We start from the raw sequence: 19,082 nt of genomic DNA, 5'->3' as shown, positions 1-19,082 counted from the left end.
TACTTCTCACTACATGGAATATATAATAAATAAAATGACGTCAATAAGTTCTAATTATGTTTTGAAATTGCTCTAGGTTAAAATACTTAATACTTATTATGGAATTTTCAAACTTTTAAATAATGAATAAAACATAATGTGGGGTACATGTTTACGGCATTGAACCAGCAAGCCATCAGTAAACAATGTATAGATGGGAGTTTGTTATAATATGCAAAATGACAAGGTCCAAACACCTCGATTCTAGAAAATTATTAAACTTACCAATTTTGAAAGATCTATCATACAAACTGAATGTCCCAAAAGGTCATTTCAAATACTTTTGTCGTCATTTCGTCCCGAATCTGAATGTTACAGACAACAAATTTGATACTACAGTCTACAAACATGACCACTGACATTGTATGTACAACACTATACAAACAGTGTGTCAAACATCATGAAAAGGTTAACAGCTAGGTGAATTGTTAACCTGATTAAATTTACTATAGTATGAAGTTGAACATTCGAAAGAGGCTGATTATGGTTAGTAAATTTAAACATTAATAATTGTCATATAATTGTTAAAAAAATAATAATAATAATTAAAATTGCAATAATAATGATTGTATATATTGCATGGATAACTATTATGTTAACCACATACATGTATGTATTTGAGATTTTAAATTTTTATATTTAATAAATTAATAATTTCACTAATCAATTGATCATTCATTTGGTAATTTTGAATACGGTACACATAACAACTGTTCCAATTTTCCTTTCTCGACATTTTCATGTCTATAGCAGCCCTCCAGCTGTCCCTAATATCAAGAATGTTATCCCAATCTTTATGCGATATTCAAGGATTTGTTTACCTAGAACATGCAGTGTGCGTTCCTTCAGAGAGTGTTGTTGCTGTGTTTTAGTTCTTAGTAATGTAAACTTCTACTATCACACCTTTTAAAATTCACGGTAGGTATAATGTCCGGCTAGGATCGTGGTTTTTATAGTAATTTGATCGGGCTTTTTCGAGTGTGACCACTTTTTTTCGAGTGAATATGATTAAAAATGTATACAAACAGACTTCTTTTCTAACAAGACGTGATATAGAAGCTTAAACTTGATATACAAGGTTATACATGGAATGTTAGCATTTGAAATAAAAAGATATCATCATTCTGACATTGCTTTTCGTTACAAAAGGTGCTTTTATTCCAAAATACCGAATAAAGCCATTTTCATACACATAATGTACCAATGCAAATGTCGTCGGAAATGAAAACATGGAATCTATATATCATTATACCGCAGTCCCACTAGGCCACGATCGCACTACGATCTGTGAAAAAAATGCAAATTTTGATTATCGTAGTACGATCGTGTAGATCGTAGTAAGGTCGTATAACGGTCGTGGTGAGGTCTTCAAGATCGTGATGAGCGTGGCCAACTTTAAACATGTTCAAAACAATCGTGGCGCGGTCGTGGCGAAATCCGGTCGTAGTAGAAGCGTAGCGAGAGCGCACTAAGGTCGTAGTAAGATCGCAAAGGTCGCTGTACCATCGTAGCGAGAGCGTAGCGAAAGCGTGATTTTATTCAGAGAGACTGCGCTACGATCTCACAGCGACGTTACTACGACCTCACTACGACCATCACGTTCTCACCGCGACCCAACTACGCTTCCAATTCGACTATACCACGTTTATATCACGCTGTCTAAGACCATAGTACGATTCTAGCACGCCCTTGCCGTCCTCATCACGCTCTTCTTACGACTTTACTACGTTCACACTACGACCATCATTCTCATTGTCATTTTCACATAAAATATATTAAATCTCTCCAGGTTTTATTTGTCTGCATCGGCGGTAATTAGACTTCTTGACCATTTTCTCTGACGGCTTAACCATGCTTCTCGTTTTCATTTAGATTAGACCGTTGGTTTTCCCGTTTGAATGATTTTACACTAGTAATTTTTGGGGCCATTTATAGCTTGCTGTTCGGTGTGAGCCAAGGATCCGTGTTGAAGGCCGAACCTTGGCCTATAATGGTTTACTTTTATAAATTGTTACTTGGATATGGAGAGTTGTCTCATTGGCACTCATACCACATCTTCCTATATCTATTGACACATCTTTGTCATCTCTGCTATCGTTCACTAACATATCGTCATTTGAGCTTTATGAACCAGCAATAGGTTGTAATTTAAGTTGGATTGGTCGGTCCGACATCTCTGCTTGATCAGGATTCGCTACTTTGCTACCTCTGCCTCTACCTCAACCCCTACCACCACGCCCACGTATTCTAGTAGATTTTGGTGGCATGACTGTATCGTTTCCGAAAAATATACTTATTAATCAGAAATAGAAGGAATGGAACTGTATTGATATGGAACACGATGTTGACGTTATTGCTGAGAACGTAGTAAGATCGCGGTATGAACGTAGTATAATCGTGGTAAGAACGTGCTATAATCGCAGTAAGATCGTGTTGCAATCGGATAACTCGTGGTATGGTCGTAGTGAGAACGTGAAGAGCGTAGAAAGATCTTGATAAGCGTAGTGAGGTCAAAGAATAAGCGCGGTGAGAATGTGGTATAAACGTAGCGGGATCGTTGTAGAAGCGTAGTGAGGACGTACAGTAGTAGCATCGTGAAAGTGTGGAAATTAACATTTGCATGCCGCTCATACCGCGACCTCACCACGATCTGAATTTATTTTAGATCGTGGTGAGCGTGGTGCGATCGTGGTCTAGTGGGACTGGGGCTTTAGATATACAAACACTTTAAGCCCCAGTCCCACTAGACCACGATCGCACCACGCTTAAATGCGCGGTATGAGCGCATGCAAATGTAAATTTTCGTTGCTTTCACGATGCTAAAAAAGCAGAAAAATTCAAAACCGCTTGTGATTGGTCGGTTCATAGTTCATAGGGTCATTCACTCTCTAGATTTTACATTAATCATTTGTGACTCTATAGACTTATCCTTCACTGTTTTATGCAAATTATCTAAAACGGAAGTAGTTGTATTTTGTAGGAGGACTAAAAACGATCACATGAAAATTCATTGCCAAATCTTGTGTACTGGGGGTAAGGGGTACTCTAAGGGTAATACAATGCATATCATCTGAAAGATAAACTTTTCATGAATCGAATGGCGTATGGGACTGAATTGACAGAGAAATAAGGGTTTTAAGCAGAGAGGTAAAAAAAGTAGTTGGGTACCTTCTCGTAAATATACGTTGATAGTGGGTCTTCCAATGGATAGAAACAAGTGCCTGAGGGAAGGCTTTTCTCTGTTAGATATTCCCGGAAACCATTAATTATAGCTGTGTTTGTTTGCCTTTTAGTGTTTTTTGAATCAACGTTTTCTAACAGATGTTCCCCGTCTTCATCCTCGAGGGATGCGAATCTTCGTTTCGTGGCCATTTATCGTAAACGTCTACTTGTTCAAGTTGTTGTGATTGTACCGGAAGTTTTACAGAAAAGCATTTGATTGGATGTTGAGAATACGTCATTAAGTATATTGGTTTTCAGATTTCTATAATTAGATTTTTTTAAATAACCGTGCAATATGCTTTTTGCCGGTCAATATTCTTTTTGCTATCCGCCGTTTTTCTATCTACCTTCGAAAATATAGTTTAACATGTGACTATCCCTAAACGAATCAAATTAGTTAAAATATACGAATTAATAATACGAAATAACAGGTAATTGAACTTATCGCATGTTTTATCACTCGAAAAAGCCAGAACTACACTCGAAACAAATGGACAGAATCACTCGAAAATACACGATCCTAGCCGGACGCTATACCTACCGTGAAATGACTCACACTGTAACATGTGTGAGGATATTTTAATATATCTTTAATAAAACGAACCTGTTGTTTATATTTTAATCGTTTATCTTTTGGACATGGTTTTATCTGTGTTTTTCTACGGATGTTTTATGATGGACCGTCGGTAACTTTTTCCCTAAAAAGATAAGAGCAGATAGTAAGCCTTGAAACCTTGCAACAGTGCAACCTCGTGCTGTATGCCTTGTAATAATGAATGGATAAGTTTAGAGCAAGAAACGTTAGCATTGTTAGGTAACTTTAACAGGCCCATGAATAGTTTAAAGGGATACAAATAAATAAATTATGATGAAATATATTTGCACCCTGATTAAACATTTTTTCTGTAGCGTGTTTTGTCTACCTAGGCTCTCGCAAAAACAATATTTCGGTTAAATCTATTAAAACACTTACCATTGAAAAAAAAGTCTTTAACGCAAAAGAAAACGAGACCGGTCTGATTAAAAATAATTAAATCAAATCTCAATATTTCATAATGTTATAACATATCTAAAACACGGTTTTTGCTTTCACTAAAAACCTAAAATACACACAAAAAGTTTAGATAAGATGATACATGGGTCAGTAGAAAGCATTGCGATAATTCGTAGCAATTTACTTTGAATTCGATCTTTATGTCGTTATGGGGACCAATTCTGGTGCCTTGTGAAAGTGGTGCATGCTACGTGTACGTCCTCGACTAATACAATTCACGGAACACTTGAGACCGTATATAGCATAACATTTCTCATTATCGAACAAACCCTTATCTCTTGTGGTAGTCGACCCTCCCCATTTTTCATCCCAGTAGCCATCAGTTACAATAATCAGTGTTTCATGTTAAAAAAAAATGGAATAAATGCATCATTCTTGATTTTACATTTATACTTCTCTCAACATTTGATCTGACCGTGTTGCATTTATACTTGTATAACTTTTGAATCCTATCGGATGTATAATTATGGTATGCATACCAACTTGCAAATATTACGTATACACATGCGCATTTAAATTGGTTGCTATACAAAACAAATATAAAATGATATCCGGCGTTTTAATAAATCAAACGGGTATACAAAATAGTTGAGGTTAACCGATAGAATAAGGAAACCGTTATTAAAAAGTGACTACATGGTAAGTAGAGATTTAAAAAATAATAAAAACTGTACGTGTAAAACTAGTTCATATTTACAATAACTATTTTCTTTCTTTTGAAAACGAACACCAAAATATATTCCATCTTCTGTTTTCAGCTTCATACTTTTATCTGTCATGCAAAATTGTAATAGCATCGATAGCAGGTGCTATGAAGTTGTCTAACTCTTTACAACGCATTGGAAATATTTGCGCAACACCAATGAACATGTAATTCAGAAAAAAATAAACAGATATATGAAAACTATTGAATATTAACTAATATTCATATGTTCTGGGTTTCCGTACAAAAGCTGCATCCCAAAATACCTTATTGATCATGATTTTAAATATTATACTAAAGTATTTCAATTCTTTTGTAAAGAGACATACAAAAAGTAAAATGGATGTTCTTTAAAAGAAGTCCCCATGGGTGACTGGGGAAACGAAATATGATGACTTGGTCTTCTCCCGACCGGCAGTAAAACGCTTGCCAAAGTGGGGCGTCCGTTTGGCTGTGCGGGATGTATCAAGTTTGTAGCCACGTCCGGTTAGAATGGGAACGTTAAATCCGATGCCTCGTGTAAAGAGAGTGTCACGCTCTTTGCACGTGCAAAACTCCTTGAGGTGGCCTGTTGCAAGGCCAAATTTCGGCCCCTTGGCTTCCAGTATACCCTCAGTTTCCAGTGACAGTCCAAATTTCCCCAATCATCATCACGGATGGCTTCTATTAATAAAAGACCAATCTATTGTATTTATTGTTAACTTTTTGTCGTCCTGAACATGCACGGAATATTTTCCACTGGACGTTAAGCAACCAACAATCAATCATTCTTTAAAAGATTTTTTGTATTTAAATTTACTTATTGTTGCTTAGTTCCTAATGTCCAGTGGTTAACATTTCATAATGATGAGAAATATTCTTAGAATAATTCCAATAGGTAAGATCTGCAAAGTGCATTCGCCTGGAGAGAATGACGGAAAACTCGAATACCACTTTTAGTTTGGTTTTGATCCTATCCATACATTGATACAATAACCGTGAGAAGTATATATATACACGTGATGTTATTGCTTTTAATATGGAATGTATAAGTGTTCTAGCAAAACAAAAATAGAAAAAGAGAAAAAAATAGGTGAAAAGAACATTTCTTTTTTAAATATTTATAAAAAAAATAGAAGGTAGGAATATTACTCAACCGCCTGTGGTTGTTTCTGGCATGCATAAACAAAATATTCCCCCGTCACTAAATTTTAAAAAAAATCAGTATTTTAAATATTGCCTGTTCTTTTTGATAACATATATGAAAGTGGGATTGTGCAAGACATTTAAAGGGTTGTTTGTTTAATTTTTACAATTTCAAGCTTGAACCCATCCCACTTATAAATATAAAACAACAACCTTTGTAGACTAACACCCAAGTTATTCGGAGGCACATGTTGATTATTTTAATCGTTCACTGGCTTATTAAATTACAATTGTCTTATTGTTTCCTTAACATGCATGCTATCGCATAAAACCCTAATTTTACGTTTGCGTGCATGTAATTGGTATTTTATATCAAGTAGGATGCAGATTAAATCAAGTTATTTCATACGAAAATAATGAAGAACATGTCCTTTTTAATCAAATTAGGTTGAAAAGGTGAGCTATAAATATAAGTATATTGTTATGAATAAAAGGGGATGTTGTGTCACCATAGTGTCGGTGTGTCGCTTTTAAACTGTAATATAAAGAATAAAGTTTGCGAAACCAGATTAGAAGCGCGAATAAAAAACTTACAATTCTCAGAAGTACTGACTAAATAATGTGCTAGACAACCAAAAACAGTTCATTTTATTAAACATAGACCTTAAAGACCTATCAATTAAGACAACTAAAATAAGAGATTGCCAATCAGATAACTATTCAACACATCCAAAATTACGCAAAAGTTAGCAATTTTAGTTTTTCAAAAATGAACAAAACCCATATCGCATAAGCAAGATAAAAGACCCCGAAATTATAAATGAAACAGAATTCAAGCGAGAAAAAAGCCCATGCACATTTTGTAAAAGTATATGCCTACCTAAACTGAACAAAAACTCGGACTGTAGAGTGGATTTTTAGACAATTGTGCTTCTCTTCTCATCTACCCTTTTCTTTTCTTCGTCTGAGATTATTAATGGACTTCTCAGGATGACCAAGCAACAGCAGCATAATCTTCTCTAACTGCACGTTCCATTCCTTGTGTATGATGTTTTACTCATATAAAAGGGCAAAAACATAATTATACGTCTCACCTACATTGTATATAATAGGAAGCATGAATTATATAAATGTGATTAACACTTAAGTAACTGAATTTTTGTAGCAGAAGTGGGAATTTTTTGGGTTTTTTTTTGCTCCTGCCATGTATTATATCCTAGACGTTATAAAGTACTTTCTTTTTTAGCTCACCACATCTCAAATAACCCAATCGATTAAAATGGAAGATTTCCCCAAACCATGTCTATAAACACTATTTATGAAAAGAACACTCAGTTGGGCGAGTTATTAGCTACTCATATTCCCACTTGTAATTTCGGAAAAACATATAATGTAAATTTAGGTGTCTGAAATTTATGAAATTAAAGTTCAAGCGCTAGCCTAAACATCTTTAAGCTCCTGACCATATATAAAATTATTATGTTCTGTTCATAAAAGTGTGACAAAAAGTATGTGTGGTCCTTGAAAATATTTTCAAAAACTGTGAAGAATCGAAGGAAAAAAACAGTTAGTTTCTGACAGAATGTGTCCACGTGTAACAATTCACTTTAGTGAAACTGCTGCCTGTTTATTTCGCCATTTTGTTTGTTTATTCGAAACACTTAGACAAAAATGTATGCTTTACAAACAGACGGCCGGACGCAAAATGTGGATGTAGGTGTAACATTATATCCCCACCTTAATGTTTAGCCTGCCATGAATAGATAACAGTTTTATTGTTATTTATAAAAATGTACATGCAACAACAGCTTTTTGTTTAAATTGAAGACAAGTCATCATTGTTATTTTTTAAAATAGACAACATATCATATGCTTTTTTTTGGTGATTTCTATCTTATTCACAGGACCACCTAAAAGTTAAAGTTACTGGTGTATGGATATTGATTACAATTGTTTGTGCATTATCAGTTGAAGGTATGATGGTAATTTCCAATAGGATTTACTTATTACTATGCTGCAATTGTAATGAAAGAAAACAAAACATTTAAATACGCTATTAAAATTATCTATGTATTAAACTTTTCAGTGAAATGTGCTTTCATTAATACATTTAACTGAAATGCTTGCAATTTATTTATTATTCTCGGAAAACAGTAGTAAATAGTACTTTTATAAAAAATCTACGTGGTAAATAACACAAACAAATTATAGTAATGGCAAACGTTATGAATGATGGCATGAACGCCCACGAGACAACAACCCTAAAACAAATCGAAAATCTAGTTAAACATTTTGAATTCTTATCCTATTTGTTCTGTTTTAATGGCAAACTTTAAATTGAATTATATCTGAACATGAAAACATCTCAGATTTGCCATCAATACCAAAATATAAATTTCTCGTTTTTTTTATATAGATTAGACCCGTTCGAATGGTTTTACACTTAGTCTAGTAATTTTGGGGCTCTTTATAGCTTGTTGTTCGGTGTGAACCAAGGCTCCGTGTTGAAGGCCGTACATTGACCTGTAATGGTTTACTTTTATAAATTTTTATTTAAATAGAGAGTTGTCTCAGTGGCACTCATACCACATCTTCCTATATCTATCATCATTATTAATCATAAGTGTGCGATCACTATTTACATGTAGGAGCAGCTTATGGCGAAAATTGTACTAGTTCAACTTGTTCAGAAACAGGGAACATATGTGGTAGTAACAACAACTGTACTTGTTCCAGTACAACATTTAGAAAAAATAACACCACGGAATGTGCTACAAGTAAGTTTTAATGAAGTGTAAATTATATCTTGAAATTTTGCTTGTTATGGTATAAAAACAACAAAGATATGAATGGGTGTACTGGGTTGAAAATTGAAAATGTGCTTCCTGTAATATTTTAATGTACATGACTGCATACTATCTTTTATACACATTTATCTGAGTACGACTTGAATTGTTACAACCTAAAAGAACCTATACATACATGTATCAATGAGTCATACAGACGCACAAATGTATGAGGGAACGACCATTTGAATATCAAGGAGGGGGATAGAAAGCATGCGTAACAGGATGTGAAAAAATACTTTTTTAATCCGCAAAACATCCTTCCGCCTTCGAATTAGATCGGAATTTACAAGGATACGCAGCTTACTGTCCAAGGTCGGTGCTTCTCTCCGGATTCCACAACCAATGAAAACACTGGCCGTCATGGATAGCTAGTGATTGAAGGTGACTTTCAACAACAACAAAACTTATCAATCCGTGCATATCATGTAAACAACTGTGCAACATTTTATATTATGGAGGTCTTTTAAGCTAACAAAATGCATTTCTCGAAATAAGTGGTATTTAAACAAAAAAATTAAAATTCCTCAAAAATGAATTAACTAATTTAAAAAAATTAATAATATGCACATATACAGAATTATGTACAATTGATTTAATTTACATTGACATGATTGATGTCCTATCCATTCTTTTTGAAATAAAGCGTTTACAAAACAGACAGACGGACGGACAAATTGAAAACATTTGGTTTCCTTTATCTTCAATATGCGACCTACAAATTCTCAATGCATGATGCGCATAGTATGTATCTTTTTTTCATAACCCCTCCGTCATCGGAAGGGGCATTTTAGTGTTACCCTTATCCGTCCGTATGTTCTTACGTACTCCACAAATTGGTTTCGGAAATGCGATCTCTTACTTTATTTGCCTCAACCATATTTTACATGTACTAAACTTAAACACAATGTTAATAGCAACAAAACACAGATCAAGTTCGAATTTGGTTGGCGTCCCTTTTACTATTCTCGAGTTATGCCGCTTTATAACGTTATATGCAATCGGGTACATTATCTGTGTACCATGAACACCTCTCCATTTATTTCTTCCAGAAATTGTATTAAATACAGTATGTGAAGTGAGTGAATCGGCTGACCAATGTGAAGATTCTCTTGCTGAATGCCGGAATGATAATGGATTCAAATGTTTATGCAAAGACAATCATTTTGAAAAGAAAACTGGTCTCTGCGCACCACGTAAGATATTATATAATGTCTCTTGTATTCAAGATGGAAAAATAATACCATCGATTTATTTTGTTTGTCGTGGTGTTAGGACATTTTAAAGAAAATCATACAAAAATAATGATTTTACACATATTGTTAGATTTGAATAATTTCAGCTTTCTTCACGTACGCCCAGTTACAATTTTTCAGCACATAGTGGAAATAATTATACCCTTTCGTTGTCTTTTTTTGTTTGCAAAGAAACAAAAATGTGTTCTCACATAGTCATGGTTTTGCTGAAAGGTGATATATGTAATTAAACATCATTCTATATTTGTATCAATAAATAAACATCTTAAGACACTTTCAAATTTCGCTATTTTGGGAAACCTTGTCAGATATACAGGGTGTGAAATTTTTGGAGAAAAAACAACAAATGGCAAAACAACGATTTAGATTACTCATCTCATTTTTAAGGCCAGATTCACTTCACTAGTGTCATTTAAAATATTCAGGCAGTTAAACGTCCCTTTAGATTGAGGCATATACAAACGGGCCTGATATATCAATTGGGTTGGGTAGTGTGAAATTCAAAGCACCATCAAGTCGATAGTGATATGACAGAGGAACTCAAACTGTAGTGCGAATTATAGAGCCTTAGACAAATATTTATTTACCTTGTTAACTTGCTAAAAACGATAGGGTCTGTTTTATCTTAAAATGATATATTAAGCATATTCACAACCATTTTGTTCTGTTGTAATCATCAGTGCATCATTAAACAATAACACGGATGTATAATTTTCAATTACACATTTAACTACAAATTAAAGCCCAAATTTTAACGAACACATTTAAATAAACTAAGTAGATGTCGCATAGGCGGATCCAAAGGGGGTGGGGGTGGGGTGCCCGCCTCTCCGTTCACGGGAAAAAAGATTGATTTGATTATATAGGGAATCACTGAAGCATGACTGGAGCGCCCTTCTTCTCTCCTTATAAAAGTTCTGGGTCCGCCACTATGTACATGTAGTATGATTACCAAATGAGACGACCCTCATCCGGAACTCAAATTGACTAAACCTATAATGGTTTACTTTTTAAATTGTTATTTGGATGGAGAGTTGTCTCATTGGCACTCACACCACATCTTCCTATATCTATTAGAAATTAACAATATAAGGTCACCAAACAAGCCTTCAACAATGAACAAAACTGATACTGCACGGTACATGGAAGCTATAAAAGGCCATACCATGTATGTTTTAGTCAAATATCGTGGGTAAAAATAATAATAATGTTTTCCTAATACATTAATTTTGCTGTGCAGAAATTCAACTATCAGAAAAACTTTTAAATTAAATATTTCGCGATAATTATATTATATTATTTAACTTTCGTCTAATCAACTTAAAATTATATAAATGCTTTTTTTTTTTTTTAGAACACTTCAGTAACCGCTCCCTCCCCGCGAAACATCTTTGTTATCTCGAAAACTTAGTAATAATATGATATTTTTCGTTGTATTTGACAAATTTACATATCACATTTGTTTTGAGTTATAATTTCAGAGAAAAGGTTGTGTGTATTAATTTCAAGAAATGATCGATCAACGTTATAGTTTTCTTCTGTATCGTACATGTTTGCCTTAAATTCGAGTAACTTTACACAATAAAATTGAGAATGGAAATGGGAACGCATATTGTTTTGTATCTATTGACATTATTAATGAAATATTTTTAAGGATTAGTGATTCGTTAAAAGTTGATCACATGTACATTTGTATCTAATAAATTACTCAGTTTAAACGCAAATACTGTTGCGTATAGCGTTCGTAGCCCAAAACAGCAAATTAAACAGGACATGCATTTGTACAGCATGTGCTAAAATACAATATAGAAATCTCCAATGTGTAATTGTTCATGCAATAGTTGTTGATTAATGATATAACAATTGTAGCCGCTGGTTTTGGTCAATTGGAGGTTATATCGACCTCAGACAATGGTTATAATTGTATAATGTCAGTCGATTATTGAGATTAAGCTGTGAACATAATGTATAAAATTCATTTCAGGAAAAGCATTTAATGGAACATGTGATAATACAGATTCTGCAGCTGACCAATGTTTAGAAGCCAACATGGGATGCCTCAACCAAGGTTTGGGGATATATCAATGTCTGTGTAACAGTAACTATTACGAAGAAGGAGGGACTTGTTATGAAAGTAAGACATTGCATACTTAAAAAAAACTTATAATAGACCAAAACATATTAGAACAAGATGTGTGGCAATTATGCGACAGGAACACAACGACTGTGCGAATCCCGTGTGTACATGTGACTAAGATCAGTAAACAGCCCCGTAGTCGTGTGCGTTATTTCTGTCAAAATTGCTTCTTTAAAAAGACAAGTCACATTTTCATTAATTTAGACCAAACAAAAGCAATTTACAACTATGAGTTCTATGTGTAATGCTGAGGTCTAATTTTAGTTATTCCAAACAGGTTAAGTCCGCAATAACAGTACATAAAGTAGTAAATATTTTAACTTAAACGAGGTCAACTTTTTTTGTACCAGTTGGATTTTTTTCGCACATTTTTATTGTTTTTTTTATTTTTTCGACGCTATCAATCAAAATATTTTTGTTTCAATTTAACGCTATAAGTTACGGGAAAAATCTGCTTGACCAAAATATTGTCCTTCATCAAATTGGGATTTAGATTGTTGTTTTAGGAAAAAAACATCAATCTCCCCCACCCCTTCTCTTAACAAATGTCCCCTAAAGAAACGACCAACAATATCATCCCAAATATGGCACTCAAGTTATAATTTCGTTTTTGTAAGGAATTTAAGAATATTAATATATGAAGGAGAATATTTCTTAATATATAAAAAAGAATATTTCTTTATATATGAAAAAGAATATTTCTTAATATATGAGAAGTTATAAAAAAGAAGATGTGGTATGATTGTCAATGAGACACCTATCCACAAAAGACCAAATTGACACAGACATTAACTATAGGTCACCGTACGGCATTCAACAATCAATTAGCAAAGCCCATACCGCATAGTCAGCTATAAAAGGCCCCAATAAGACAATGTAAAACAATCTAAATGAGAAAACTATAGGTCTTTTTTATATAAACAAACGACAACCACTGAATTTACAGGCTCCTGACTTGGGATAGGCACATACATAAATAATGTGGCGGGGTTAACATGCTAGCGGGATCCCAACCCTCCTAACCTGGGGCAGTGGTATAACAGTACAACATAAGAACGAACAATAAAAATCAGTTGAAAAAGGCTTGACTCATCAAATGGACACACATACAAGTGGACGTGGCTGGGTTCTTATACATTCCGTGTATTGATTGACACAAATTCTCCTTTATTGATTTATTACCATGTAAAAAATTTAACTAAATTATAAAAAAATCTGAAATAAACAATTTACAGGGCATGGTCTAAATAATATATAGCTTCGCTTCGTGTGTATTTTAGTATTGGGGACATCTAATTTTTTAACTATCACCTTCCCCTGAGAGGACGAACGATGGTCATTAAGTGTTATATTAAACTTGAATACAGCTATACATAAACAGGGAAACTCTTGCCACTGGATTTTTCTTGGTCTGTTTAAAATCATATAATGGATTAAAATTATATGTTTATCATCAATTTTACCTGTACAAGAATGTTTTTTTTTCTTCTAATTTTTATTTATTAACAGGAAGGAAACCATATGAAGATTGTGAAGAGGGACGTTGTGTCGTCCATGCCACGTGTAACACGAATTGCACGTGTGACATGGGATATGAAGCATCACCAGTAGTGAGTCCTACTCAGTGTAGGTACTTTTTTCATCAATTAAGAAATGAAAGCTTCTCTTAGTAATTTATTGGAGGGAAAAGTGTTATCGAAGCACAGTTAAGTATGAAGTGCGGAAGCGCTCCCTCCATAAAATGTATGCACGATAAAACTTTTACACTCCCAACAACATTACAACAAGAAGCATTAATTTCTTATAATTACATATGTTATGCCAAAAAAGACCACGTAAAACAGTTTTTATAAAGTTTTTCTTATAAACACATGTCATCACGAATGTAACAATTTGATTTAAAATGAAGGTTAATTTTTGATTGACCTGCGATTGTTGTCTGAACATGAAGCCAATCAAACTAACACAGTATCGGGTGATGTCATTATTCAGTAAGCTTGACAAAAACGGGTATACATGATCTAAGCACCCCAATAAATTACTCACATCGACATTCATTTCTTAAATATGAATTCGTATTTATTCTTTAAATTGCAATTGTCTCTTGCAAAAATAGTTGATTCTTCTTCTACGCCCAATCCGCCTTTATAGTATACCATTATTGTAAGAAGTTTTATACTAGAACAACTGAAAACAAAATGAGTCCGTTTAAAAAATTTGCAATGGTATTTTATTGTATTGTGGAGAATCAAAGAGATTTATTTGCATATTTAAGTAAAACATTCAAGGAAATACAATATTCGCCTGAATTGATTTTGTGTTCCATTTAATATATTACAACATTGCAGTTATTTCACCCAAAAGACTCGTTATCGTCTAGCATGAAAAAAGTCCTATACTATACAGACATCATGAACCTAGGTAATAATTTCAAATGTAAAGTTTTAAATTATATAAAAAAAACTTGAAAATTTTAAGGAATTGAAACAATTATATCATATAATAGAATGCAAATACAAATCATTTTACTACAGTTTAGAGATACAAAAACATAATACATGTGAAACTAATTAGATAATAAATATCTGACATGCGTCTATTTAATTCTCAAGATAGGCTGGCATTCTATGCAGTAAGTAAAAGTAACCAGAATAACATCAACAAAATTTGAGACTCAGTTATACGCATTTATACGTATGTGGGCTACAAAGCCAAATCATTCATAGTTTTATGTCTGTGGGTATTATTACAGCGAACCGGTCTACTATACAACTGAAACCCTTCTAGACTTATTATAATTTTGTTTAGTTTATCAACGCATCAAATTAAATTAAGCTGGACTTAAGAACATGTTAGGTAAAGACATGTGTTCAGCTTATTCAAGATTGGAAATAGACAGTTTTCCCTGTGTCATTTTCCGAGTGGCTGAAGTATTGAAAATAACAATAACAACAGTTACTAGTAAAACAACGGAACGACGAGTTTTAATTCCTCAGAAAGTTGATTATGAAAACATTTATTTCCACATTTATATACTTACATGTAGGACGGATACTCTTTGTTATGTACACTCACATTTCTTTCTTTCAGGCAATGGCGGTGGTAGAGAAACAGTTGCGCTATTATATCTTTTAACAGTGGCAAATATTTTGAGTCAAATGCTACTTTCCCTTTGAGTGCCCATTTCTGTTTATTTTTATTGTTTTCAAATATCCTAATTAAAATTTAAGATAATTATGAAAGTTTTATGTTAAACGCAAACTTTGATTGAATATTAACTATTTATGATTAAAAAAAAAAATATGTTTTTATTGTAACAGTCAATAATATCTCGTTATATATGTTTTCTTCTAACATGATACATGCATTGTGCTTAGAAATCATTCCTACCAATTTAATTGACTCTAAAATTTTACTTAATAATTGTTCATCATAAAAATGCAGAGCTACATGTATGATAAGGGCTATATTGCGGTTATTATATAAATCAATGCTATGCAGCCATAAAGAGCAATTTTAGATAGACAAAGTAGATAGTTACAATCACATTGTTTACCTTTGCTAGCACACGTAAGAACACTTTTAGTGGTATTTATCATATATCAATAGATAGGGCAGATTTGTTTTTAATTTCAAAAAAACATGAACATACAATATATAAAACCCAAACAACCGTCGATGGCGTTTATTTAAGTTATTTGGTATACATGTATTTAAACATTGTTTTAATACTAAAATTACTATTTGAAAAAATGCTCTAACTCCATTGGTTTCTCTTTCATGTAAACTTTACATTTAATTTGTAAGGTTTCAAATTATGTAATGCATTTCTACAAATGTATAGCAAATAATTGTGAAACACATTTCCATGTGTTGCGTCATTTGTGTTGCTTATTATATAGTTTATGACTTCTTGTATTGAATAAAATGAAAGTAATATACATATCTACACATGCATATATGATTGGTGTGTTATACATCAACGAGATGATAACCAAGACAAACTAAATATGAATAACGCTTGCGGTCACATGTGTATATAACGTTTTTAATAAATTATTTCAAGACATGCATTGTGTTGTTGCCAATATCGCAAATGCATTTAACGCCCAGAATGATAGCAGTTTGTTTTAACAAATGTTTTCGCAATCAATTAATGTCCAATGAAAAGTAAAATCACAAAAGTACTGAACTCTGGGGAATATTCAAAACGGAAAGTCTCTTATCAGTTTTCACACAGTTCAATTATTCATCTCGTATTCAGTATTTTTCCACCGAGACTCAATATCCCTACAACTATCCTCCTGTTCTTGCCGACTTAGTCTTCTCTTCATGTGAGGCAACGTCTGTTCAAAAGTTGTCATGAGATCAGTGGCGTTCGATCAATTGCATAATGAAAGTAATTATAACTCTTAAAAATTGCATCAACGGGACGATATAATGTCTATATGACGGCGCTGCTAGACTGTTGCCTCTCATGAAGAGAAGACTAAGTCGGCATGAACAGCAACATTTGTTGTAGGAATATTGAGTGTCGGTTGAAAAATACTGTATAAGAGTTTCCTAGAGGTAAAGTGATCAATTCGAAAGTTTAACGGACTTAATCTTCGTTTGTTGTACCATGTCACAGACCACCACGGATCCAATATAATATAATTGTCAACAAAATGAAACCACAACCATATTTATTCTCTTCGATGTGACATTATCGAGGGGAACCAACGCATGTTGTAGTGTATATAATGTACGCAATTAATGCAAATTTGGCACAGCTTTCCCTAACCTACCAGAGTATCTATGTTCTGGTTATATAAGTGTTGATCTCTCTTAAGCTGTCTAACTAGTGTTTTTTTTCTTTCACGAAGCCAAAAACTCCTGCAATTGGAGATGGCCCTAAAACAAGAATGTAAACTAGTTCAGTAAAATGGACGTCACATTTGACATACTAAGAACACAAACAAAAATCAAAAACACACACATACACACCAACACAAAAGATTTTCAAGGGCATTGAGGTTCCTGACTTGATAAAGGACTTTTTTGTGGCTATTTTACTTTTCACAAACAATTAAATTATACATATAGTCCGATACATCAAGAATTATTCATTAGATGTAATTGCTGCTGAATTAACTTTTAGTAACTGTTGTATAAGACTAGTACTTTTTGTATCGGTGATTTGTGTCTATTGTACATGTAGTATTCATGTTTCTAGCATTAATGTTATTTGTTCTATGTTCCTACGTATTGATATAAACACTATTTTATATAACAAAAATACCGATCTCCGCGGTAAATTCTAAACGGATAGTCCCTAAGCAAATGGCAAAATCAAAAGTTCAAACACATGAAACAAATGGATAACAACTGTAATAGTTATTTAAGACTTGGTACATGCATTTTCCTATGTTGAAATTGTTGGATTAAAGCTGGTTTTATAGCTAGCTAAACTTATCACTGGTATTACATAACATGCAATTATATTAAAAGCAATGTTAAAACAAAACAAACAGAAAACATAGGTGCAAATGTTGAAAATAGTGGTACTTCAGTGACTCAGTCAGTCAACACGTAATCACTAAAAAACAAAAGCAAATAGTTCTACAAAGAAACACAAAAGGAATATAGAAAAAGCATATAAGCACAAAACGAAAGATAAGAATACAGAAAATTTACTTGGCACAATAACACAGTGACGGTATGTATAATGTAAGAGCCAAGTCATATGAATATTTCAAAAACAGTAATAGTCAAATTAAGCCAATAACTTCACATTAAGATTTTTAACATGTATCTATGGTTTAATTTGTTATTTAAGGAATGACTGTAATTTTTTTTTCTGTCTATGAAGAAATAACATAGAAAATGTGGTGCTCACTGAATAACGCTCGTAGCGGGTTATTTAACAGTGCACTACATTTTTTTATGTTATTTCGAATAGACAGAAAAAATATTACAGTCATTTCTTATAATCTAATTCTGAATTCCATTTAAAACCGTAGAAAACCATGAAAAAACGTTAATGACGTCACGGTGACATGACTAAATTATGTCTATGGGCTGATTACAAAATAATGTCAGACAATCAGAAGACGCTTTACATCCGAAATTAAATTATTTTGTGATAAACATAAAACTAAACTTTGCGTTGCTAGTTAAATAGTTCATCTATTGTTAACTTGTTTGTCCACATCTTCCAGGAAATTGTCAAAATTTACATAATCTTGACTGGTATCCTTTCTTAATTTGTTTTTATAAAATACTTTGGATTCGATTTCGTGGGTACTAATTTTAGTGGATTTAGGAAAACTCACATGTTCGCGGTATTTAATTTCGTGTTTTACCGATGTCTGCTCATAAGTCTAAATAAATATTCTTATTCGTTGAACATATAATTTCGTGAATCACCTGTACCCACGAAATCCACGAAATTGGTATCCAACGAATTATAATTAATCCACAGTAGACTCTTTTATTTCCAATCAGTATCAATCGATCAAAGAAGAAGTAAGAAATCAGTAAACCATTCTCTCTAGGTTTTAATCTGCGCAAAGGTATTTGTGTTTTAGACAATACCAATGAATACCAAGGAGTAAACAAAGACTCACAAAACCAAAGGACATTTACATAAACAGCTATAAGTAATTATTAAAAACAACACGAACTCCACTAAAAACCGGGAGTGAAATCAGGTGCTCCG

The 19,082-nt window shown here is 33.1% G+C and overlaps 1 protein-coding gene across 1 annotated transcript; it reads left to right on the top strand.

The window, feature by feature from the left end:
- The first annotated feature begins 460 nt into the window (after positions 1 to 460).
- On the top strand, positions 461 to 15,635 carry LOC134726976 (24 kDa ookinete surface protein-like). The gene is made up of 7 exons (XM_063591372.1): positions 461 to 525; positions 8,048 to 8,117; positions 8,792 to 8,920; positions 10,042 to 10,185; positions 12,230 to 12,379; positions 13,892 to 14,008; positions 15,473 to 15,635. The coding sequence occupies exons 1-7, from the start codon at positions 493 to 495 to the stop codon at positions 15,556 to 15,558; spliced, it is 729 nt and encodes a 242-aa protein (XP_063447442.1). The 5' UTR covers positions 461 to 492; the 3' UTR covers positions 15,559 to 15,635.
- The last annotated feature ends 3,447 nt before the right edge of the window (positions 15,636 to 19,082 follow it).

This window comes from Mytilus trossulus, chromosome 7 (genome assembly GCF_036588685.1).
Source record: "Mytilus trossulus isolate FHL-02 chromosome 7, PNRI_Mtr1.1.1.hap1, whole genome shotgun sequence".
NCBI classification, from domain to species: Eukaryota; Metazoa; Mollusca; class Bivalvia; order Mytilida; family Mytilidae; genus Mytilus; species Mytilus trossulus.
This window is presented reverse-complemented; position numbering and strand designations above follow the sequence as displayed.